The 22,712-nt window shown below is 47.3% G+C and overlaps 7 protein-coding genes across 9 annotated transcripts; 4 read left to right on the top strand and 3 right to left on the bottom strand.

The window, feature by feature from the left end:
• Positions 1-140: 140 nt before the first annotated feature.
• TERG_08204 (uncharacterized protein) lies at positions 141-11,498 on the bottom strand (the record flags this gene model as incomplete). The annotated part of the gene is made up of 1 exon (XM_003231371.1): positions 141-11,498. One exon carries the CDS (start codon positions 11,496-11,498, stop codon positions 141-143), a length of 11,358 nt encoding a protein of 3,785 aa, XP_003231419.1.
• A 710-nt stretch (positions 11,499-12,208) lies between these two features.
• On the top strand, positions 12,209-13,405 carry TERG_08203 (isopenicillin N synthase; the record flags this gene model as incomplete). Its single annotated transcript, XM_003231370.2, has 1 exon — positions 12,209-13,405. The coding sequence occupies one exon, from the start codon at positions 12,209-12,211 to the stop codon at positions 13,208-13,210; it is 1,002 nt and encodes a 333-aa protein (XP_003231418.1). The 3' UTR covers positions 13,211-13,405.
• Positions 13,406-13,436: 31 nt separating this feature from the next.
• On the top strand, positions 13,437-13,802 carry TERG_12660 (uncharacterized protein; the record flags this gene model as incomplete). The annotated part of the gene is made up of 1 exon (XM_047751589.1): positions 13,437-13,802. One exon carries the CDS (start codon positions 13,437-13,439, stop codon positions 13,800-13,802), a length of 366 nt encoding a protein of 121 aa, XP_047607494.1.
• Positions 13,803-13,951: 149 nt separating this feature from the next.
• TERG_08202 (uncharacterized protein) lies at positions 13,952-15,339 on the top strand (the record flags this gene model as incomplete). The annotated part of the gene is made up of 4 exons (XM_003231369.1): positions 13,952-13,990; positions 14,110-14,284; positions 14,359-14,510; positions 14,620-15,339. The coding sequence occupies 4 exons, from the start codon at positions 13,952-13,954 to the stop codon at positions 15,337-15,339; spliced, it is 1,086 nt and encodes a 361-aa protein (XP_003231417.1).
• Positions 15,340-15,601: 262 nt separating this feature from the next.
• TERG_08201 (subtilisin-like protease 5) lies at positions 15,602-16,985 on the bottom strand (the record flags this gene model as incomplete). Of its 3 annotated transcripts, XM_003231368.1 has the most annotated exons (4): positions 15,602-15,843; positions 15,904-16,009; positions 16,073-16,606; positions 16,677-16,985. In XM_003231368.1, 4 exons carry the CDS (start codon positions 16,983-16,985, stop codon positions 15,602-15,604), a joined length of 1,191 nt encoding a protein of 396 aa, XP_003231416.1. The 3 variants fall into 3 exon arrangements, with proteins under 3 accessions (XP_003231416.1, XP_047607492.1, XP_047607493.1); XM_047750547.1 differs by lacking the exon at positions 15,602-15,843 and having other exon boundaries at positions 15,884-16,009; XM_047750548.1 differs by lacking the exons at positions 15,602-15,843; positions 15,904-16,009 and having other exon boundaries at positions 16,031-16,606.
• A 2,422-nt stretch (positions 16,986-19,407) lies between these two features.
• On the top strand, positions 19,408-20,968 carry TERG_08200 (uncharacterized protein; the record flags this gene model as incomplete). Its single annotated transcript, XM_047748905.1, has 4 exons — positions 19,408-19,431; positions 19,531-19,697; positions 19,750-19,933; positions 20,858-20,968. 4 exons carry the CDS (start codon positions 19,408-19,410, stop codon positions 20,966-20,968), a joined length of 486 nt encoding a protein of 161 aa, XP_047604896.1.
• Positions 20,969-21,084: 116 nt separating this feature from the next.
• Positions 21,085-22,220, bottom strand: TERG_08199 (uncharacterized protein; the record flags this gene model as incomplete). The annotated part of the gene is made up of 2 exons (XM_003231366.1): positions 21,085-21,882; positions 22,134-22,220. The coding sequence occupies 2 exons, from the start codon at positions 22,218-22,220 to the stop codon at positions 21,085-21,087; spliced, it is 885 nt and encodes a 294-aa protein (XP_003231414.1).
• Positions 22,221-22,712: the final 492 nt, after the last annotated feature.

Below are 22,712 nucleotides of genomic sequence, written 5' to 3'. Positions count from 1 at the left end.
AAGCAATACGATAACTGATCAACTACGTCCTGCATCGTCTCGTTAAGACACCTGTCGGCCAATGGTGTTCCATTCTCCTTGGGTAATAGCTAACCATGTAACTCAACATCTATAGTACAAGATTACGGCTCGAGATCCACCTAAGTATGTCCGTTCTCCATGTTATCCAGTATGTTTTCAATCATGCTGCATACTTTCTTCACTTGCTCAACATCCCGGACCCAGGAAAAATGAGTGTTACCTTGCAACGGCATTACCGAGACACGCTCGATAGGGATGAATTTGTCCAAGTTGTTGGCTCTGGTTCTATGATAGTACTCGTATAGTAGACGCTGCTCGTCGCTGGTATATTTGTCGTTAGGTTTGGCAGCCTTGAAGAGAACAACATCCTTAACTCGGGAGAGCATGTGTGCAAGCCGCGTGGGTTCAGGATCGTATATATGATGGATCTTGTCCAGAATTGTCCTCTCGGCCATCCCGATCTCCTCGGTTGCGCCCCGGACGTCAAAGTAGGTGTCAATGAATAGAAGTGAGCTAATCGCCTTCCCACTGCCATCATCTAGCCGGCGGGAAATTTCCATCGCGAGAATTCCACCAAAACTCCAGCCAAGTAAATGGTACGGTCCGTGAGGTTGAAGACGCCGTATATGGTCCGCATACCACTCCGCCAGCTCCTCAAATGTCTGTAGAGCCTTACTGTGCAGGTACAAATTGTTGAAAGCCACCAGATTGTGTTTTGGAAGGTATTTGACAATGTTGTTGAAGTAGCTCTCGGCTCCGCCTTCGCCTGGAGGCAGGAGAAACAGGGTCGGACCTTGTCGATGGCTAGGGTCACGATATTCAAAGTAAGGCGTGAATGTTTCTTCGGTGAATAACTGGCAAGACGGAGAATCGGTTGAAGATGTACTCCCGCTACTGAGCTGCTCGGCTATATGGTCCAGTCCGCGCTCAATCGTAGATATCAACACCTCACTCTTGTCTTGGTCCCAGATACTGGAAACATCAACAGCCACTCTCCCATTGATGCATGTCACCGTTATGTCTATAGCGGAAGAGCTCTTTTTTGCGTCCTCGGGGCTGCATGTCAGCCCGTATGCGTATTCTCCATTCCCAATAGCTAAATTCCAGTCATCATCGGGCATGTGTGACGTTCGCGTAAGCTGCCCTAGATAATTGACGCTGACACTGGGTAATGGACGCCGTAAATAGCCATAGAGCGCACCATATCCAGCGCCATGGCAAGGAACTCGGTCCACCTCCGCCTTGATCTCGGCTACTGCTGCAAGCATGTCGACCTCCTTCACATGGGGAATCTGGAATGGATACATGCTTGTGAACCAGCCCATCGTACGGCTAACATCCAGAGTGCTATCGATACCTTCTTCACGACCATGTCCTTCCAAGGTGACCATATTACAGCATATTGGCTCAACATCCTGGAGCGCTAGCCCGACTGCAGCAAGTACAGATGCTTCCATTTGGCCAGCATGCTGCAGCAGAGATGCTGACTTGTCAGCACCCATGACACGCCCTAATTTTAGACGAGGTCTAGTAGAAGGGGGAAGTGCTGCAACACTTTCGGAACTTTGAGCGATCAAGTTATCCCAGTATTCTCGCTCCAGTTTTGAGCCCTGATAGCTGCTCATACTGTTAGCCCATAGCCGCAGACTGCTGCCCTTGCTGCCTGAATTTTCACCAAGATATAAATTCCGGAGATCGCGTATCAAAATCTGCCAGCTAACCGTATCGATGGCAAGGTGATGGATTGAGAACCATACACGGGCTGTTTTATCACTGTAGCCATACAAGTAGCCAATAGTACCGATAGGGCCGTTCTCAATATTGAACGCCGACTGCCACTCGCTGAGGGCCTCATTGACAGCAGCACGTTTACAAATGCTGCTTACATCCAAGACGCGCAGTGCAATTTTCTGATGCTCTGTTGGGAATGATAGAACGAAAGTCTCCCCCTTTTGCTTCAATCGCATACGGAATGCATCGTGATAGTCCTGTAACTTCTGTACAGCAACTGACAAACGATCCACATCCAATTCTGGCGTTTGAATGTAGAATGTATGGTTCCACTGATCCCGTTTTTCTAGCGGCTTGGAAAGGAACCATTCTTGAATTGGCAGTAGGGGTGCCTCACCGGTGACAAGACCTTGTTCAGTACGGAACTCGCTGGTTGAGCCTGACAGATCATTACGTAGAACATTATTGTATAGCTTCCGGATGGTGCGGTATTCGAATAAGTCACGAACGGTGACCTTGCAACTAAGGCGATGATGGATTTGCGCGACCAGATGAAGGGAGGTGATGCTGTCCCCACCCATTTTGAACAGGTCATCATCAATTCCACACCGTTCTACCCCCAAGACAGAGGCCCAGAGAGCACAAAGTTTGGATTGCAGGGCATTGTGTGGTGGTGAATAAACGGCCCGGGGACCGGTCGTGACGCCTATATCTGGTAGCTTTTGGATATCAAGCTTCCCTGTTCTAGTAACGGGAAAGGGGCCTCTGAGATGGCACAGATGGTCTGGTATCATATACCCGGGCAGCTTGGTTTTCATATGTCTAATGATTATTTCCTCAAGGCCTGATGGATTTTCCGTGGAGTAGTATCCCACAAGATACTGAGCCACACGAGAGCGTGGGTTGTCATCCATATATTTCGCGATAACAGCGCAGTCTTCAACCCCAGGAACTGAGGACATAACTCGCTGAACTTCGGAAAGCTCAATTCGGAGACCTCGAAGCTTGACTTGGAGGTCATTTCGTCCCATGTATTCGATATAAGTATTCCCTGAGCTATCCAGCCTGCACCTAGCTAGGTCTCCAGTCTTATACAAGTGAGAGAACTTTCCAGAGGCAACGTCCTCATCAGTGCGGAAGGGGTTAGGGATAAACCGCTGTGTGGTTAATGTGGGCTGGTTGAGGTACCCACGAGCGAGACAGTCACCTGTCAGGTATAGTTGTCCTACTGCATTTAGCGGAACAGGCTGAAGATTATGGCTGAGTAGGTAAATCCGATTTCCAGGTAAGACTTCTCGTAGACAGTTTTCAAATCCATCATTGGCTGAAAAGGCAGTAATGAGATTGTATACTGTTGTTTCAGTGATTCCATAAGCGTTGTGAATAGTACCATGGAAGCTATCACGCATCTTCTTGTACTGAGAGACATGGAGCTCTTCACCAGCAGCTGTTACCATTTTCAGAAACTTTAGTTTTCGTAGATCGATTTGTTGCAAAAGAGACGGAGTTCCACTCAAATAAGAGAGTTTATATGAATTGCAGATATCATAGAACTCGTTGCTGGCGAAGTAATTTTCCGGCGGGATGATCAATGTCTGGCCACTTAAGATCGATAACGCTATTTGTTCGAGGGAGAAGTCAAAGATGTAGTTGGAGAGAAATAGCACACTATGGTTTCCTGGCGCACAGTTGCCAAAATATCGCATTCGAAGGCCGTTCCGAAGATTGATGACTCCATTTTGCTTGACTGATACACCTTTAGGTTTGCCAGTAGTTCCTGATGTGAATATACTATATGCCAAATTTTCAGGCTGCACATTTGATTTGACATCATCTGTCGATTGGCGGCTGATGTTCTCCGTAGTATCTATTGTGACGAGGTTTATACCTTGGGACTCGAACCGTACTGCGTATTTGCTATGCAAAAGAACAGCTTTTGGCTTAGATTCCTGAAGGATTGTGCCTATTCGGTTATCAGGAAACGTAGGATCAAGGGGTAAATATGCGGCTCCAGCTTTCCAAACAGCAAGAATACAAATGAGCATGCTGATACTTTTGTCCAGCATCAGAGCTACATGGTCATCTGGTTTCAAGTCTGTTATTGAAAGTAAATACCATGCCAATTGGTTAGCTTGGGCATTGAGATCGCCATATGTGATGGTTTTCTCTCCTTCGACGATCGCGACACAGTCTGACGCCAGAGCAACTTCGGCTTCAAACAGTTTGTTCAAGGTAGCAGCAGGCTCCTTGTCCCCGGAAGTGGTAAGATGTGTCTCCAGCAATGGCAAGTGACTGCCATCACCCTGACACATGGGCGTCAATGGGAGTTGCGTGGTGTCGTTAATCCCGTGTTCGGTTAAATGACAAACCCCATAGATAAGATGCCTATATGTATCCAACATTCCCAAAATTGTGGATTTGGTGAATAGACTGATAGCGTAGTTAAAGTTGACCATCACCTCGGATCCCATTTCAGAAACTGTAGCACTAAAGTCAAATTTTGCAGCTGAGTATGCCAGTTTTGGTTGGTATTCAGCGAAATCTCCTTTGTTCGCTTTTGTGCTTAGGGTATCAGCCTGGTTTGATTCATAATTGAATACAGTTTGTACTAGAGGATGTCGACTGGGGTCATGTTCTGTATTCAGAAGTTTTGTTACCTCCTGGAACGGCATATCTTGATGAAGTTGAGCATCCACCAGCTCCCGCATTACCCGTTTAACAAGTCCAACAATTCCTTGCCGGGTCACATCCACCCGTACAACCAGAAGATTGACGAAAAAACCAACAACAGATTGGAACTGTGGGTGGGTTCGATGGGTGACGGGTACACCGACCGGAATATTAGTTTGATGGGTATAGGAAGCGAGCATCAGACCGTATAATGCAAGGAGAACAGCGTAGAGACTTGCTTTGCATCGCTTTGCCACCTTTTGCAACACTTTAACCTCCTGTTCGCCTATAATAAAGTTCACATCATCTCCATCATATTCAAAATGGGGCGGCCGAGATTTATCAGTATTGAGGTGAAGGGGCTCGAAGTTCTCAAGCTTACTTCGCCAGAACTCGGAGAGTACACGAAAACGGTCGCCTGTAAGTATATGACGATGATGATGCGCGAACTCCTTATATTGAACTGTGAGATTTGGAAGTGTGATAGAGTCTTTGCCTTGCAAACGAGAATAAAGCATAACAAGTTCCCGGAAGACAATATTCCAAGACCAACCATCAAAGTTCGAGTGGTGAATGACAAACGTGAGATATAATGAGACACCATTCTCTGTGAACATATACACCCTGAGGGGTAGTTCCTCTCCCAAATGGAATATATGTTGGGAAGCGTCAGAAATTTTTTGATCGAGATGATCCAAATCCCTGACTGTAGATGTTTTGATGAAGAACAAAGACTGCGCTTCATTATTATTCAAAATCTTCTGATGGTAGATTCCAGAGACAGCGTCCTTCTGCAGCAAAGTACGTAATGCCTCATGTCGTGATAGAAGTTTCCTTAGCGCCTGTTCAATTAAAGAAGGGCTCGTCTGGGAGGACAATTGTAATGTTTTTGTTATATTATACCCTTTACTATTCCCGCCTTCAAGCTCGTGGAGAAATAAAACACGCTCTTGCGCCGGGGATATTGAGATATCCTTGTTTGTGTCAGTGATCAAGGCGATGTCCTGTATGTCCCCGATGCCGTTAACGATTAAACGACCTAATGCTTCGATTGTTCGATGCTGGAAAAGCTCGGCGACGCTAATTGTCCTGTGAAGAAATTCATTGACCATGAAGGATAATCTGGTACTCTTCAAACTATCGCCTCCCAAGCCAAAGAAATCGCTGTAGATGCTGATATCCTCTAGTGGTATTTCAAGTAACTCCGCCCATATTTCACGCAAAGTTCGTTCGATTTCAGTCCGTGGTGCAACTACTTCGTTATCTGTTAACTCATCAACGGCTGGCAGAGCTTTTGTGTCTAGTTTGCCACTAGGGGTAACAGGTAACTTTGTGACAAAGATGAGCCGAGAGGGAACCATGTAGTCTGGCAGACGAGACTGCATAAATCGTTTTATATCTATGGAAGATATTGTTGAACCAGAAACACAGTATCCAACAAGGAATGTTTGGCCCCCCTGCGCACGTTTTTTAGGAACAACCACGGACTGTTTGATTTCTGGGTACGAAGACAGAACGGCTTCGACTTCGCCGAGTTCAATTCGCACTCCACGGATCTTTACTTGAAAGTCATTGCGACCCAAGTATTCAACCTCTCCTCTACTGCCAGGAATCCAACGCACGAGATCCCCAGTCTTATAGAGTCGCATATTGCGCCCCTCACTTTTCTCTTTGTCTGTCTGGAATGGATTGAAAGGAAATCGATCGGCTGTAAGGTCGGGGCGATTATGATAACCTCGGGCAACGCCGTCACCACCTAAGTAGAGCTCTCCAACGGCCCCGATTGGGACGCGCTTCATGTCTTCATCGAGAACGTAGCTGGTGCTGTTGGCTATCTGACAGCCGATACTCTTATCAGTGCGGCGCTCCGGGAAAGGATATAGACGTTTGTGGGTAGTAATAGAGACTTCAGTGGGACCGTAGCCATTGATAATAAGCCCTTGAAAGGTTTCGCGAATCTGATCAAAAACTGGTTCGCTAAACGCCTCACCAATGCAATCGACTCGTCTTAAGTGCGCTTTGAACCGGCTGAATTCATACATGGATATAACTGACGGGGTTCCAGACAAGTAAGTTACCCTATTTTTCTCCATGTATTGATAGAGCCTTTCTTTATCTCCACGCATGGTATCATTCAGGACTAATAGAGTCTGACCATTCAGCAAGGCATCGGTCATCTGCTCTACAAAATGATCAAAGACATAGTTCGAGAAGGAGAAGATAACCTCGTCATCAGTCTCACGGAGGCCAAAGATCCTGGAGAGCGAAGTCTGTAGATTGACCACTCCGTGATGTTCTACCATTACCCCTTTTGGCCGGCCAGTCGTTCCAGACGTATAGAAAATGTAGGCTAAGTTCGTGTTTATGCTTGAAGAGGGAGGGTTATCTGAGCTCCAATCGCTAGTGTTATGTGTAGCCAAATCTGATGGATATATCGGTACTCCTAGACGTGTAAGTTTCTCGACCTTGGGGATATAGATGGGATCGGCGATCACAGTTACCGCGTTAGTGTCCTGGAGGATATAAGAAATGCGGTCTTCGGGGTATGACGGGTCGATCGGTACATAAGCTCCACCAGACTTCCACACTGCCAGTATAGAAACCATCATGTGTTCGCTTTTATCCAGAACGAGAGCGACTAGGTCATCGGGTTTTATGCCAACTTCCCTCTTCAATTGCCACGCCATCCGATTCGCTCTCTCGTTTAATTCATGGTATGTTAACGTTACATCCTCATAGATGATAGCAGTTTTACTAGGAACCCTGTCTACCTCCAACTCAAACTGCTGATGAAGAGTTGCATCTGGGAAGTCGGCTTCAGTTGCATTCCACTCAGCCAATTGATTGACCTGAGCTAAAGAGAGATACTCCAAGCTATTTGCTGGTCGTGTAAGGTTGCTTGATATCTGCTTAATGGTATCTTGTACCATTGACAATAACTCTAGGATCGTGGGTGTATCGAAAAGTTCACTGGCATAGCAGATAGTAAATGTGAGAGTGTCTATGGTAGCAGCGTTGATATCCTGCACTATAGCTGTGAGAGGATAGTTCAATTTTTCCATATTTCCTTGAATGGAATATTGTAAAGCTTCTTGATGATGGAGTTCTTTCATCCTATCCAAGGCTGGATAGCTTTCGAAGACAAACAGCGTGTCAAAGAGCCCATGTTTCAGGTTACTTTTATACAAACGGCCTAGCTCAACATGCCCCCGTGTATTCATCGCGTTGACCTTGGCCTGAACATCAGACATTGCATCCAGGACGCTCTTATTTTTGTACTCAGTGTGATCTATCACTAAGGGTAGTGTGTTTATATAGAGTCCGACAGAGTGTTCAATGCCTTCGACAGGTAGATTGCGGCCAGAAATTGTCGTTCCCGTAACTGTATGGCTTCCGCCACCATACTTTTGGAGGATGGTGTGCCAGATGAACTGAAGGATAGAGTGTAAAGTGATTCCCCGCTCAGAGCATGCATCATGAATATTTCTTAGGTGCATATCGCCATCAAGATGTAAGGTCTGCTGGCGCTGATCTCGGACCTGATCATAATTTGCGAGAGGTATCTTGTATCTACTCTGCTCATTCAGAAGGACATTCATATCGCAGCGTTCCGTGATTTGTTCAACTACACCAGACCAGTATTCAAGGTGAGTATCACGATTCATTTGAAGAAAGTTCTGACTGTGTCCGTACGCTTTATCAATGGGGGTATCAAAATGAAAGTGGCCGCCTTTGATAAGGCGGAGATACTCCTCATGGACATGCTGGAAGAGTAAAGGCAGGCTCCACCCATCGAGAATAGCATGATGGCAGCTAAAAAGGGAGGAAAAATGTTGGTCATCATGCTTTATCATATACACCCGAAAGAGTTCCCCAGCATCTAGCTTGTAATCTTCCTGCAGATCTTGGTTTTGTAGATTCTGAAGCTTATCCTCTCTAGATAAGCCCTCCAGATCCCTATCAGAAGAGAAGAATCGAAAATGAAGAGGCTGATCTTGGTCAATAATTTGAAATACGTCCTTCTCCCATAAAAATCGGAGCCTCAGTGCTGGAAATGCATGTTGCGTAAGTTTCCAGGCCTTCCGAAAAACATCAGGCTGCAATTCAGTATCATACCGCAAAACAGATTGCATAATGTATGTTCCAGAAGGCTCCTTATTTTTTAGGTAGTGGTATATAAAACCTTGCTGAAGGCTATTGGCAAGGTAACAAGTGCTGTTACTCCCCGAAGGAACAGGAAAACTTTGAGAGGTGCTTGATAGTGTAGCAATATCAGTTGTACAGCTAGCCTCGATTTCGCTCTGCCTCTTGCGTAGGAATGCAGCCATGCGACTAAGGGTTTTTATTGAAAAGACGTCCTCCACAGAAATGCTGACAGAAAACTGTTGTCGGATCCGTGCGATCAGCTGAATACAACTGATACTATGCCCTCCTAAGCGAAAGAAACTATCGTCAGGTGATATGGAATCATTTCCGATACCGAGAACATCACTCCAAATCTTTTGTAGGTCAATTTCCGTTTGGTTTCCCAAATTATTTAAGGCACCCTTCGCTGGTCTTGATAAATCAACCACGGGTAAGGCTTTCAGGTCAGCTTTACCGTTAATATTCACAGGAATATATTCGAGGTGGACCAGACGTGATGGGATCATGTATCTGGGTAGCTTTGTTTCTAGAAATGCCAACAGACTCTCCTCAGGAACCACTTCCACATTATTTTGGCACACGTAGTACCCTACTAAATGTTCATTGGCAGTCTCTTCACCTCTTGATCTGAGTTTTCTGGACACTACTAGGCTTGTTCGAATATTGGGATACATAGAAAGCGTTGATTCAATCTCTCCCGGCTCGATTCGGATGCCACGTAATTTGATCTGGAAATCTGCACGTCCAAGATATTCCACCTCGCCGTTGGGTAGCCATCTGGCCAAGTCACCAGTTTTGTACATTAAGCGATTGATACCGAGCTCTTTCTCTCTTCCCGTCTGGAAGGGATTGGGGATAAATTTGAACGGGGTCAGGTCGGGGCGGTTCAAATACCCTCGTGAAATACCCAACCCGCCGATATGCAATTCACCCGTTACTCCAATAGGAGTTCGCTTTAGCTCCTGATTGAGAATATAACACTTTACATTCCTAACCGGGCGTCCGAGACTGGTATTTTCTCGTTTGGAATGAGGCTCAAAAATGTTCAGGGCAGACACAAAAGCTGACTCGGTAAATCCATATTCGTTCAAAATTGTCCCCTTAAATCTCTGACGAAGTGAGTCATATCGTGCGGCCGTCAGATTCTCACCAACGATGATTATACGCTTCAATGATGGACATGTGGAGAAGTCGTACTCTTGCAACACAGACGCGGTGCCGTTGAGGTAGGTAACCTGGTGCCGCTGCATGAGGGATAGCAGGTAGTCGGAATCATATTTTTTCACGTCACTTATAATGGCGAGAAGATGGCCGTTCACCAACGCCATGAGCAGTTGGCGGACAAACGGTTCAAATACATAAGCAGAAAATAGCAAAATCGTCTCATGATGCGACCCTGCCACACCGTACTTGACAGACAAATCCGTGATACTATTCACCACACTAGTATGTTCTTTGAATATTCCTTTTGGGAAGCCGGTAGTGCCAGAGGTATATGTCACGTATGCAAGCTGCCTGCTGTTGAGAGGCAGGTGGTCCAGATTTTGTCCATCATGGAACTCACCGGCCGCCGAAGATGTTAACTCTTTCAGAAGTAGCTCAAGCCTGATTACTTGAATATCTTTATTGCTGGCAATGGTTTGCAATCTTGCAGCATGTGCATCGCTGGCGATGAGGATATTAGCCTTTGTATCATCCAGAACAAAACGGACACGGTCATCGGGGAAAGCAGGGTCGATAGGAACATAAGCAGCTCCTGACTTCCAAATCGCGAGGATTGTGATTATAAGTAGCTCGTTTTTCTCGAGAAATAGGCCGAGGAGTTGCTCTGGCTGCACGAAGCGGCAGAGATATCTAGCGAGAGAGTTCGCTTGGCGGTTGAGATCGCCATACGTGAGTTCTCGCTCTTCGCACACGACAGCTACTTTGTCCGGGCAGTGTCGTACAGCATCTTCTACAAGATGGTTGAGCCGCTTAGAAGACTCGTAATCTCCATCGGTATTGTTCCAAACATCCAGTTGCTGAATTTGCTGCGCCGAGAGTAGGTCGATGTCCTTGACTAGCGTCCCTGGGCCTGTCGAGGCCTCTGCGAGCAGGATTTTCAGCGCATCGGTAAAATTTTGTATAGTCTCAGGCGCAAAGAGTGCTGTAGAGAACTGGACAGCCAGCTGGAGGTCTCCATCGTTGTGTCCTTCATGGACGAGCACGGCTAGTGGGAAATCGACGTCGATGCTGGATAGTCGCATCACGTGACCTAAGCGCGACTTAACGAAGACAACCGGCAAGTCGAAAAGCTCCGACTTCATCCAACCTCCCTCCAATTCACTACCGACTTCCTCTAACCGCGATGCCCGATTCGCCTGTGATTCTTCTTCGTTTTCCTCATTTTTGGAAGACTGTAGCCGCTGATTGCTGATGTCGATGTTTCTGATGGCCTCGAGGACTGACGTTTGTCCGCGATTTTTGTGAGAGACAATGGTAGGGGATACCTCCCAAGAAAGCCCGTGTTCCACATCTGGGCTGATGGAAGCAGTAACTGTGTGGGAACCATTGCCGAACCCCTTAAGCATCTGATGCACTGCAAACAGCACGATGCTCCGAAGAGAGCCTCCCTGCCGGATATATCTGTCCCTGAGGGCAGTGTTAACCCCCTCGGGGACATCAACGGTTACAGTTTGACGCTCCCGATGGGTGTCAACGTCGGAAAACCCTGTTAGTGCTAGCTGGTATCTAGTGCAGGCCTTTGCAAGGCCACTAAGATCACAGCGTTCACTAATATGGCTGATAAAGAGCCTCCATTTATCGAGGCTCCCATTGCAGTACATCCTCTCATGGGGCGAGGGTATCTGCCTTCGAAAATTCAGAGCTTTGCCGTTTTCCAAGGTGGTAACATCATTACTTGGTCGTTTGATGTCGTTTTCGATGGTCATCTTGAAATATAGAGCTGGGATTGAAACACGATGTTATGATATGGGGGGAGAGTTGAAAAGTCTTCGGAAATACTGATGCTAGAAGGGGGAAAAACCAGAAACATAGAGACCTATAAACCGTCTCTATATTTCAGGTCAAGCTGAGATGGCTGTTCTCCTCGTGTCAAAGAAATACCCTTGTGTTCCTTGGTTACATCTCTTAGCCTTTGCCCCAAGAGCGGAGTCTTGGGGCAATGAAGGGTGCGGACCTCGATTTCATCCAATATACAGCTGATAGCATTCCACGTTAAGCCTGACGTCAACATGGACGCTCCGAGGGTGCAATGTATATTAAGATCTCGTATTGTTAAACCTGAAATATGGACGATAGCTATGGGCCCAGGGCCCACTGGCGGCAATATGTTTCTGAAGGGTGTTAACATGCCTGCGTGCAGTTGGCTAACTGATCAGCTCGAGAGACTGGGGATCTATGCTGCTTAAGTGATTCAATGTGACGTCTTGGCTCATGTCTGCATCGCCAGTCACAGGCTCAGAGTAAGAAGGCTGTTTTAAAAATGCAAAGACTTCTCTTCCACTTTAGTGAACCAACCGCACCTCCCGATGTTGCACTCTGAAATTCATCACTAAAATTTATTCATCTTTGCCAACGACCTTTCAGCAACCTGACATATTCCATTCTTGAGATACACCAGGTTAACCGTATCGACATCATGTCAACGACTCCAGTTGCCGACGTTCCTCGAATCAATGTCTCTCCCCTATTTGGTGATAATATGGCGGAGAAGATGAAAGTTGCTCGTGCTATTGATGCAGCCTCGCGCGGCTCAGGTTTCTTCTACGCAGTCGGCCATGGGGTCGATGTCAATCGCCTCACGGAGGAGACCCGGAAATTCCACCTCTCTATTACCGACGAGGAGAAGTGGCAGCTCGCCATTCGGGCGTACAATAAAGAACACGAAAAGCAGATTCGCAGTGGCTACTATTTGCCCATCCCAGGGAAGAAGGCTGTCGAGTCATTCTGTTATCTCAATCCCAACTACAGCCCCGACCATCCCCGCATTCAGCAGGGCACACCGTTTCACGAGGTGAATGTCTGGCCAGACGAGGACAAGCACCCAGGATTCCGGCAATTTGCCGAGCAGTATTACTGGGATGTGTTTGGTCTCTCCTCGGCCCTCTTGCGTGGTTACGCACTTGCCCTTGGTAAGGAAGAGGACTTTTTCACCAAGCACTTTCGAAAGCATGATACGCTGTCCTCAGTGGTTCTTATCAGATACCCTTATATCGAGGATTACCCGGCTCCTGCAATAAAAACTGCCAGCGATGGCACGAAGCTCAGCTTCGAGTGGCACGAAGACGTTTCACTTATCACCGTCCTGTATCAATCCCAGGTTCAAAACCTACAGGTGCAGACGCCGGAGGGCTGGCTGGATATCGAAGCTGACGACACCGGCTACCTTGTCAACTGCGGGAGCTACATGGCCCATATCACCAACAACTTCTACCCGGCGCCCATTCATCGCGTCAAATTCGTGAACGCAGAGCGCCAATCCCTTCCCTTCTTTGTCAACCTGGGTTTTGATGACGTTGTCGAGCCGTGGAACCCAGGCTCCAACTCTCAGAACTCCGAGCCAGCCAGGAAGCCTATTCCGTACGGCCAGTACTTGCAGGATGGTCTGATTGGCTTGATCAAGAAGAACGGCCAGACCTAAAATTTGTGTGTTAGTTTTAAGCTTGGTTAACTAGTTAACGAGTTAACAAGCTATGTAACTAGCTATCTCAACGATCTGAAAATTATATAGATTAAATGCAACACAGGCCATGATTTCACTCAAGTCCGCACAATGATGGAGATCCAAGGACGGATACGAAGTTGAAGAACCTGGAACACGCCCACCACCGCCCCAGCCGATGCGACCGGCGCGCCGTCATGTCGTCATGCCGGCACCACTGTGGGTGTCACTCAGCCGAACTCCTCGTATTCGCTGTCTTGGGTGCACAAGCTCTAGGAATTTTGGGAGCTATTCTAGCCAGCCATTTTGTCATGTTCAAAATCTTACTGCTCTGCAATGCGGCGCCTTGATCGGATGCGGTCCGCTCAGAGACCCGCTGCGGCGGATTAAATGGACCACGCCAGGCCAGGGGCGCCGCTGTGGAGCTGCCTTTGCCACACTCGCAGCAACAGGGCTACAGCGGACTGATTGGCTACATCGGCAGGGCGACCAGCTCAAACTGCAGTTCGTTAGCTTAGTTGATGGGTCAAGAAGGACCTTGGCCACTGGTGGTCGCTATATTGATAAGTAAACCGGCTGTCAAAAAGTTTGGCAACTGCAAAACCAACCTAGTTATATAACTGCCTAGGTAACTGACTAGCTAACTGCCTACGCTTCCCATACATTCCCCTATTTCCTCATGCATATACGTTAGCAGTGTTTGAGAAGCTGATATTCACCATGATGCTTAGAGTTGCCTGCCAGGGAACCCCCTTTGAGGTGCGGATCTTAGTATATCTACATGTTTTTGTTCCTGCTCGGAGGCTTGGTTAACTAGTTGGTTAAGTAACTAATTGGTTAACTACCCCTTGATGCTAACTAATGAATTAAAAGAACAGGTCGGCTACCAGCATGGCCATGCTGCCAAAGATGTCATTGCCAATACTCTCGACTTCTCTCTCGATCTCATCCATGGACGCACAAAGAAGCAGGAAGAGGAATTGCAGAGAGTAGCCACTAATCTGGCACAGGTCATCGAGCAAAGATGGCCGAAATACTTTGAAGAAATACGCGGTATGCTACCTTTTTATACCCAATATCTTTATAGTATTATATAGTGTCAGTGCTAACGAATCCAAATTGAAAAGGTATTGCACAGGGTGCTGGAAGAGAGGTTTTGGAGATCATTATTTTAAACATCCGCACTGAGCTCGCATATGGCCTCGTAAAGCTAGACGGATGCACCAGTGTTTTCTGCAAAACGTCTGAGGGCTCTGCGCTGCAGGGCCAGAATTGGGATGTAAGTTTCTGCCCTAATGGTTCTCTCCTATTATCACCAGTTCCTTTTCTTTGGTAGTATCTTTGATAGTATGTTTATAGTTAGTCAAGTTGCTAACGGCGACGTCTAGTTCTTCAGCGCATCTAAGAAGAATCTTATCCAGCTCACTATCAGACAACCAGATCTTCCCGTGATAAAAATGGTCACAGAAGCAGGCATAATCGGGAAAGTTGGCTTTAACAGTGCTGGTGTTGCTGTGAATTACAACGCACTTCATGTCCCAGGGCTACGTCGAACAGGACTACCATCACATCTTGCTCTACGCATGGCGTTGGAAAGCTCATCTCCCACCGAAGCGTACGACAGGATCATTTCCCAAGGTGGGATGGCTGCTGGCGCCTATATCATGGTTGGAAATGCAGATGAAGCCTTTGGAATTGAGTTCTCGCATGCGGATATACTTCAACAAGTACCCGATGCTCATGGTAGACTTGTTCACACTAACCATTGCCTTCTCCCCCATGACAACAACGCACCGGAGGTAAACCCATTACCAGACTCATTTACTCGATACGAGAGGATGATGCAGCTTATGAGCAAGACAGAAAGCCTGTCTAAAGAACAGTTCTCTCGCCTTTGGGAAGATGAGGACAATTATCCCGTTGGTATTTGCCGCGGATATCTTGAGGGGAAGAGCCGGGGAGAGACTCTTTTCAATATAGTTTATGATCATTCCTGCAGGGAGGCAACGGTGCGGGTTGGTCGACCGACCGAGCCTGACGAAACATTCGTCCTTCGGTTTGAAAGAGATGAAATCACCACTAGGCCTCAAGGACTGCAGAAACTTTAGTAAAATCACTTGCTCTTAATGGCACGATGTGCGACCGTTTATATTTACCACATCATAATATTCCAAAGAGATATTTACACAACGAAAATGAGACCTCAATATATAATTAGTCTTGATTAATTAGTACAAAAACATGCTTATCTGTCACGGCCATGATGGCATGCAAATAATGAATGGTATTAAGTGTTGAAGTCTAGGCCCCGACGATAGCGCAGTCAAAAGGGTTATAGTACCTTAACTGCCAGATAATGACACTGCCTGATTAACGGCCACTGCCATTATAAAGCAGACGGCTGGTCGTGTCCGGTCCAGGATTGCGGATAGTGGGCTGACTGAGCTGTTTGAGACGAAGACAAGCACGGTTACCGGGAATACCCTCCTTTGCAATCAAGTAGGCTGCAACACCGGCGGCATGAGGGGCTGCCATGGAGGTCCCAGACATAGTCTGGCTTCCGCCTCCAGGCCTAGCAGAAAGAATATTGTGACCGGGAGCATAAAGGTCAACTATACATAAATCCATTAGTATCGAATCTCGTATATTGATTCAATCCAATGTATGCTTACCGGCAGGGCCCCAGTTAGAGAATGAAGCCTTTCCGTCATTCTCAGTGCTGGCAGCAATGGTACATACGGATCTTTCAGAAGCTGGAGAATTACCATTCGAGTTGATCTATCGGCCCCAAGCATCGAGTTAACAAATATACCTCTCTCTACGGAGACTGTGATCACTTACGTTATCGTTGCCAGCAGAAACAGAAACAAACATGCCAGCCTTGATAGCCTGGGCAGTAGCGTGGTTTAGGCCTGCACTGTATGTACCTCCGAGTGACATATTGAGAACGGACTTCTGTAGCATGCCATGTTTGCGGGCGTGTCTGATGCTCCAGTTGATACCAGCAATGATACCACTGGTTGGGCCTTTGCCCTCGGAGTTGAGCACCTTGACGGCAACTACCTTGGCCTTCTTTGCAATTCCATAGGTTTTGCCAGCAATTGTTCCAGCGACATGGGTGCCGTGTCCGGTTCCATCAGAGTTCTTGTTATCGACCAGATTCGAGCCCCAAACAGCACGGCCTTGGAATTCAGAGTGGCGGATGTCTACACCCGAGTCAACAACATAGGCCCAGACGCCAGAACCAGCAGAGCTATCGAATACATAGTTGCGACCTCCTCTGCGGTTAGAGAGACGCGAAAGGCCCCAGGGAGCCTTTCGCTGCTGAACAACAACATGCTGGGAGATGATAGCGTCTGGCTCGACAAAGGCAACCTTGAATGAGTACAATGTAAGACTTTGGACACTAGCAGTGGTGATAAACAGCCGATGAACGTGCACATACCTTTGGATCGTTTGAGATATCCTTTATAGTGTCCTCATCGAAGATACCACTGTATCCACGTAGGTGGTCGAAGTCGTATGTCTGCTTGACACCTGCGCCATCAAGGCCGCGTCGGGTCATATTATGGTGGATGCTAGATATCCAGACGCGGTGAGAAGAAAAGTCCTGTTGAGAGGTGTCGTCTTTCATGACCACGATGTAGCCATTGGGCACAACTTCAGCCCCTTTGGGGACACTTAAGATCTGTGCGGCATTAGTCACAGACAATGCCGCCAGAGAAAAGGAGAGAATGGTAAAAAAGCCCGTCATAATGAGTGAATAGGGTCAGGGGAGCAATAAACGAGGAAAAAAGGGGGGGGGAGGAACGAGAACGACTTTCAAGAAAATGCAAAAGAGCGTATGAGAGAATGACTGAAGAAGAGAATAAATTCTTCTAGTAATCAGGAAAGGAGAGGTAGTCGTTTTATAGCAGTTCCTGACATTGGAATTCCTTGACAGGAACTTCACATATACCCATGCCCTATAAAATCCCAAGCCAAAATGTTTCTGCCGTTATCAATAGCTTGGGTATAATATCACCGGCGTAGAGTACTCAACGGGTATCATGAGAGGGTCTTCGGAAGCCCAGCCTGCAGGCCAAGCACACCACAATGAGAGATAGCAAAAAGCATGTGAAGGCGCAGCTGGTCCTGTCACGGCTAAGGAATGATGCTTGGGTGAAACGGGTATCTCTCGAGAAGCGTAACAGGAAGAGCAATGGTGTGGAAAAGCAACCAGTCCGCAAGTTGGATATAAACATATAGCTAAGACGACGGTTTGGTGTTTTTCTGTCAACATTGTGAGGTGAAAAATTAAGCAGATGGCCTACAGCACATTCAAGCTAACGCGGGAAGAAATTGCAACCTGAGACAAGCCTAAGTTAGCGGAAGTTTTCATTCGGCACGCTGCTTGGCATTAACGGCAGCCTCTTGGTATTTATCCCTGACTTTAATATCAGGCAGCTTATATAGCATTGGCAGTAGAACTAGTTAGCCCACGGTCGATGTTGTTGGCTACTGTAGTCTTCGAGCTCACCGTGTTGAATAGGTAGTTATCTGTTATCTTTGAATTTGATAGTTAAGGTTGGGTTCAATCCCGATTACATACCTTCATTGGCCCTATGAAACAAAGTCCTGCGTCCGCTATTTGGCCCGTTCATCCTATCTACCTGCTTATTCAACTCCGTGAAACCACTCGTCTTCGAGAAGCACTTTTGCTGACAGCCTATCCCTGGGGTCCATCTTCGTAACCTTCAGAATGAACTACTCCTTGTCCTCCGGCAAAATCTCTCTTCGGCTAGCATACTGGAAAGGCTCCAATTGGTCAGGTGGCGCAGAAGCCATTCCCTGTCAGCAAGGCCAGAGTATGAAGAAAGGTATTGCCCGAGAAAGCGGTGGTATTTTGTTAGGATATCCAGTTCATATCCATCGTGACCCCGAGAAACTTTGGGTTTGAATATGAAGAACTGCCGTGTGACGGTGTACGTGCTGGTAGCGTTGATGATGATCTGGCCCAGTTTTCAGGAGTGGAGAAGGCGATGAACTTGACAAGCTACTGACGGACTGACCCAACTTTGCAATAGAGGCGTGCGTTGACATTATTGTTGCTCATTATTATTTCGAACTCCAGAAGAGCCAAGGCCATGCAAGGAAGGACGTCGTACGGAGTAGTCCTTTTTCTTAGATTAGCCATTAGTTAATGAGGCATTTCTATTGGTCAATAATATCTATTGTAAATTTATGCTCACTTAGTTACTCCACCAATAAGCATCACTTTCTGCAAAGCATAACTAAGACATCAGTGGAGTTGATTGGTTGCTTAAACGCTCATCCAACCTTAGCTAGTTATCCAATGAAGTGTATGATTGGCTACATTTCGTTATTAATGCTCGAGGCCGTTCATATGTATTATTGTAGTACTTAGTGTCAGTTTTTGTAATGGTCGGCTACATCTCGCTTAGTTAAAGCCTCGCACATTCGACAGAGCTTAATATCATCATCATCCTTTCTGGTACTTAACTAGTTATTCACTGTTTTGAAAGAAATCCAACGAAGGAGTGGTGAAGCAACCGCAGGACCGTGAATTTACCAAAACGATTCACTTAGTTAACTAGGCCCAGGGAAATATAAAAAGCTTCTGCGCTGGACTATTTCCTAACTTCTCTTCTAACTCCTTCATCAATCCACTTTCTCACGTTAGGCGGCGCTGGGCCCCAACTCTACCATTTTATATCCTGACATACCCCTGAGATACCCCTGAAAGCCTCACACACGAGCTTAGTTACCTATGCTCGATCACGCAGGTCCGGGAGTGACAGGATCGTCAAGGACTGGATATCTACTGTCCGTGGCTCGATATAACTAAGAGGCCGGCATCGCTAGTTAAGGCGTTTGTTTCTCCCTTCCTGCCCGCGACCCCGTGACTGCCAAACGCGTCCACTCTGCCTTCTTAAGCGGCGGAAACGCGCACTGCCTCCTTCTCTTCTTTCCTCCCTCGTCCGAGCAGCGGGAACAACATCACAGGAACAAAATCACAGGAACAACATCACAGGCACAACATCACAGCTGCAACAAACAACATTATCTGCCGCAGCATCAGCAATACGAATGGATATATATTCGAAAGCTCTGCTCCCGGCCCGACCAAGCGGCAACGCTGGCCACGTCCCTTCCCCTCTTCCTGGGCCGCTGTGATGTGCGGCGCGATAATCGCGCTAGTAGGTCTCTGATTCGGGCCATATGCCCAGGCCGGCGCAGATATTCTGTAAGCTGTGACCCGCTGACAATAACCTGATATGACACTGACGTTTGACTAGGCGCCGGCGTGTGGACGACAGTTTTTGACGACCGCCGCAGCCACATGGCAACCCCCCTTCTTCCTGCGGGTGATTGACCCAGTTGGGGCCGCTGCGGTACTTGGCGCGATAATCGCGCTGTTAGGATGTTGTTTCGGGCCATATGGCCGGGCCGGCGCAGATATTCTGTAAGTTGTGACCCGCTGACAATAACCTGACGTGACACTAACGTTTGATTAGGCGCCGGCGCAGGACTCCCCCCTCTTCTCCCACACACACCACCACCGCCACAGCTCCCTCCACCAACATCACCATCACCACCCCGGCTGCCGCTCCCTCCTCCAATCCCGCAGCCCCCCCCCCCGAGGCCGCCCATGCCCCCCAAGTGTCGTGGGTTAGACGAGAGGAAGGCGTAGGAAAGAAAGTAAGTAAAACTAAAACTAAGCTCTGATATTCTGTCTCGAAAAAAAAAAAAAAAAAAAAAAAAAAAAAAAAAAAAAAAAAAAAAAAAAGGTATACTAATACTAGATACGGTAGGAAGACCGACACGGTCGTTGGGCCAAAATAGGAGATTCTTGATTAGCTGCAGAGAGAGTCGTTATATCATTGACACTTTCTTTTTCTTTTTGGTAATAGAAAAATAATAAATTGCTATATTTTTACTACAGAAAACTCCAGAGAAAAGCAACCAACCCGCTCTTCTTTTTACTTTCGTAGATCCCAGTTCCCAGCCGACAGATTTTCTAAAAGATGATATTTGGGCGTATTTCTAAGGACATAGTTAGCTTGTTGTTAGAAGTGGATACAGGAAATGTAGCCACGAGTAGTTAGTTAAGCGCCCTGAGCATGTCCCTAACCAGAACCAGAGTATACTGAAACCAGGACAGCTTCTGTGAATTCGTTCACCAACCAACTTACTACTACGTACTCGATAGTTGACCATTCAATGGAAAAGTGACAGGAGAAGCTTAACTAGTTGGTTAACTCCGAGGGAGGATCACAGCACAGAATACGTAGATAAATACAACCCACGGAAGGGGATGCCGAGTCTAACTCTCGCGCACAAGAGCACACAACAACAGTCTAGCATATATAATCAGGCAAGCATCAAAGCATGACCCAGCTTGCAAGCAAAGATATAGGCTCTATTACGTGTTCCCAAGAACAGCCATTGAGGCTTTGCATACTGCGCTCAGGCACGGAAGTTCGTGGGCTACGTCTTCTCTCTCTTCTTAGTTCGTTATCCAACTGGCTACTCTTGTGGGTAGAGGTTGATTCACCCGTCGTCGTGCAGGTAACTCTTGGAATGGGGCAGAGTTCTATGACACTCCCGAATACCATGGCCTAGCCTCTTGCTCGTGGAAGATACCTGGAAAAGTACCCCGAAGATGCAGACAAGGCTTCCCTCATCTTCAAGATTGGGGCTGATCTTGCTTCCCCGGAATTCACAGATAGCTGATACATGTAGACTACTTTAGGGTTCTCTCCTGAAGCCTCCTAGGGTATAGATATAGGCCCATGGCATAGCTTGCTGCATCCGAGTCTGCATGTCTGATATATTCACTTGGGCAGTCGTCAGGGGTCAAGGGGGGGTGTATTCCCTCCTGTCCCAGAAGGGACGAAGGTGGTGAGAAGCGGCAGAATCGAAGGAGCAACGCAGAACCCCGTGACGGTCGACCGCGTCTGTCCTCTTAAGGCATCGGAAACACGACGCTGGACTTCTTCCTCTTCTTCTCCCGCGACCGAGCAACAGACAGCAGTACCAGCAGCCACAGCAACAGCAACAGCAACAGTAACAGCAACAGCAACAAACACAGCAACATGGACTGCAACACCAGCATCACCAGCAGCATCACCAGCAGCATGAGCAGCGCAATGGCAGCCACCATCACCACCACTGCCACCACCACTTCTACTGCTGCCCCTGAGGCCGGCCCAGCGGCGACGCTGGCCACCTCTCTTCCCCCTCCCCTGGGGGGGGGTTGACCCAATTGGGGCCGCTGTGGTGTGCGGCGTAATAATCGCCATATGGGTTTTTTTTTGGGCCACGGGCCCGCGCCGACGCATACTACATGTAAGTTGTAATCCACTGACAATAACCTCACATGAGACTGACGTTTGATTAGGCGTCGGCTCGCCGACGACCGGTTTTCCGGCCGTCGTTGGAGTCGTCACATTTCGAACTCTGTCCGCCCCCCGCCCTCCACCACCAGCGACGCTCCGCGGGCCCCCCCACCATCCCCCACCGCCAGCGACGCTCTGGCCTCCCCCGGCACCACCATGCCAACCAGCATATTTTTGAAAATCCAAAAAGTTCTCGAGGGTGGTGGCAAGACAGAAGAGACAGAAGATGTAAGTAAAACTAAGCCAGCTCTATATTCATCTGAAAATGTGGTATACTAATACTAGATACGGTAGCAGGAGTGCGAATGACACGTTGGCTGCTTCTTCTTCTTCTTCTTCTTTTTCCCCTTCCCTTTTTTTTTTTCCCCCTCTCTCTCTATATTTTTTTTATAAATAATAAATATATTTTTTATCCAAAATATTCTAAAGAAAAGCAGCCAACGTGCGCTTCTTCTTCCCTTCGTAGAACCCCCTTCCCTGACCGTCGGTGTATCACTAACAGCATAGGTCCAAAAGTCCTGGAAGGGCACCGCTGAGGCAGGTGGGATCCTAGCAAACGGGTGAGGGTTGCCGAACAGGCAGACCATGCTTCCAGATAAGTTATCCCTTTCTGTTTGCTCAGTTAAAGGTATATATAACTAATATTCAAGGAGCCAAATTAAGGCTATTATTAGGGGGAAACATTCAGGCTAGTAAGGGTATCCGATGAGAGACAATTAGGGCAGGCACCTGGCCTTATCCAATTGTATTCTTGAAGAAGGGCTATGGCTCAAAATGGAAGTGGGTATATTCAGCCTACCCTTGACGAGATGTCCTCGGACAGTCAGGGGGAAGGCCTAACAGGGACATATGGGTTGGATATCAAGTCCGGTATCCTCAGATGGCAAAAGATATATAACAAAAGGAAGAGACAAAATCAAAACGAATATATTCACCCTATTGAGGTATACTTGGATTATTGGGGGTATAATATTGACCAGTGCCAACGGCCAAGAACATGTAATTGGTCATCCTTTCTTCGAATGATGTATCTGAGACCGTGGATGAAGGTGGATGATGGCCTGATACTGAGTGTCGAG

The sequence above is a fragment of the Trichophyton rubrum genome, assembly GCF_000151425.1.
Source record: "Trichophyton rubrum CBS 118892 genomic scaffold supercont2.12, whole genome shotgun sequence".
NCBI classification, from domain to species: Eukaryota; Fungi; Ascomycota; class Eurotiomycetes; order Onygenales; family Arthrodermataceae; genus Trichophyton; species Trichophyton rubrum.
The sequence above is the reverse complement of the archived record's forward strand: the minus strand, read 5'-3'. Positions and strand labels throughout refer to the sequence as shown.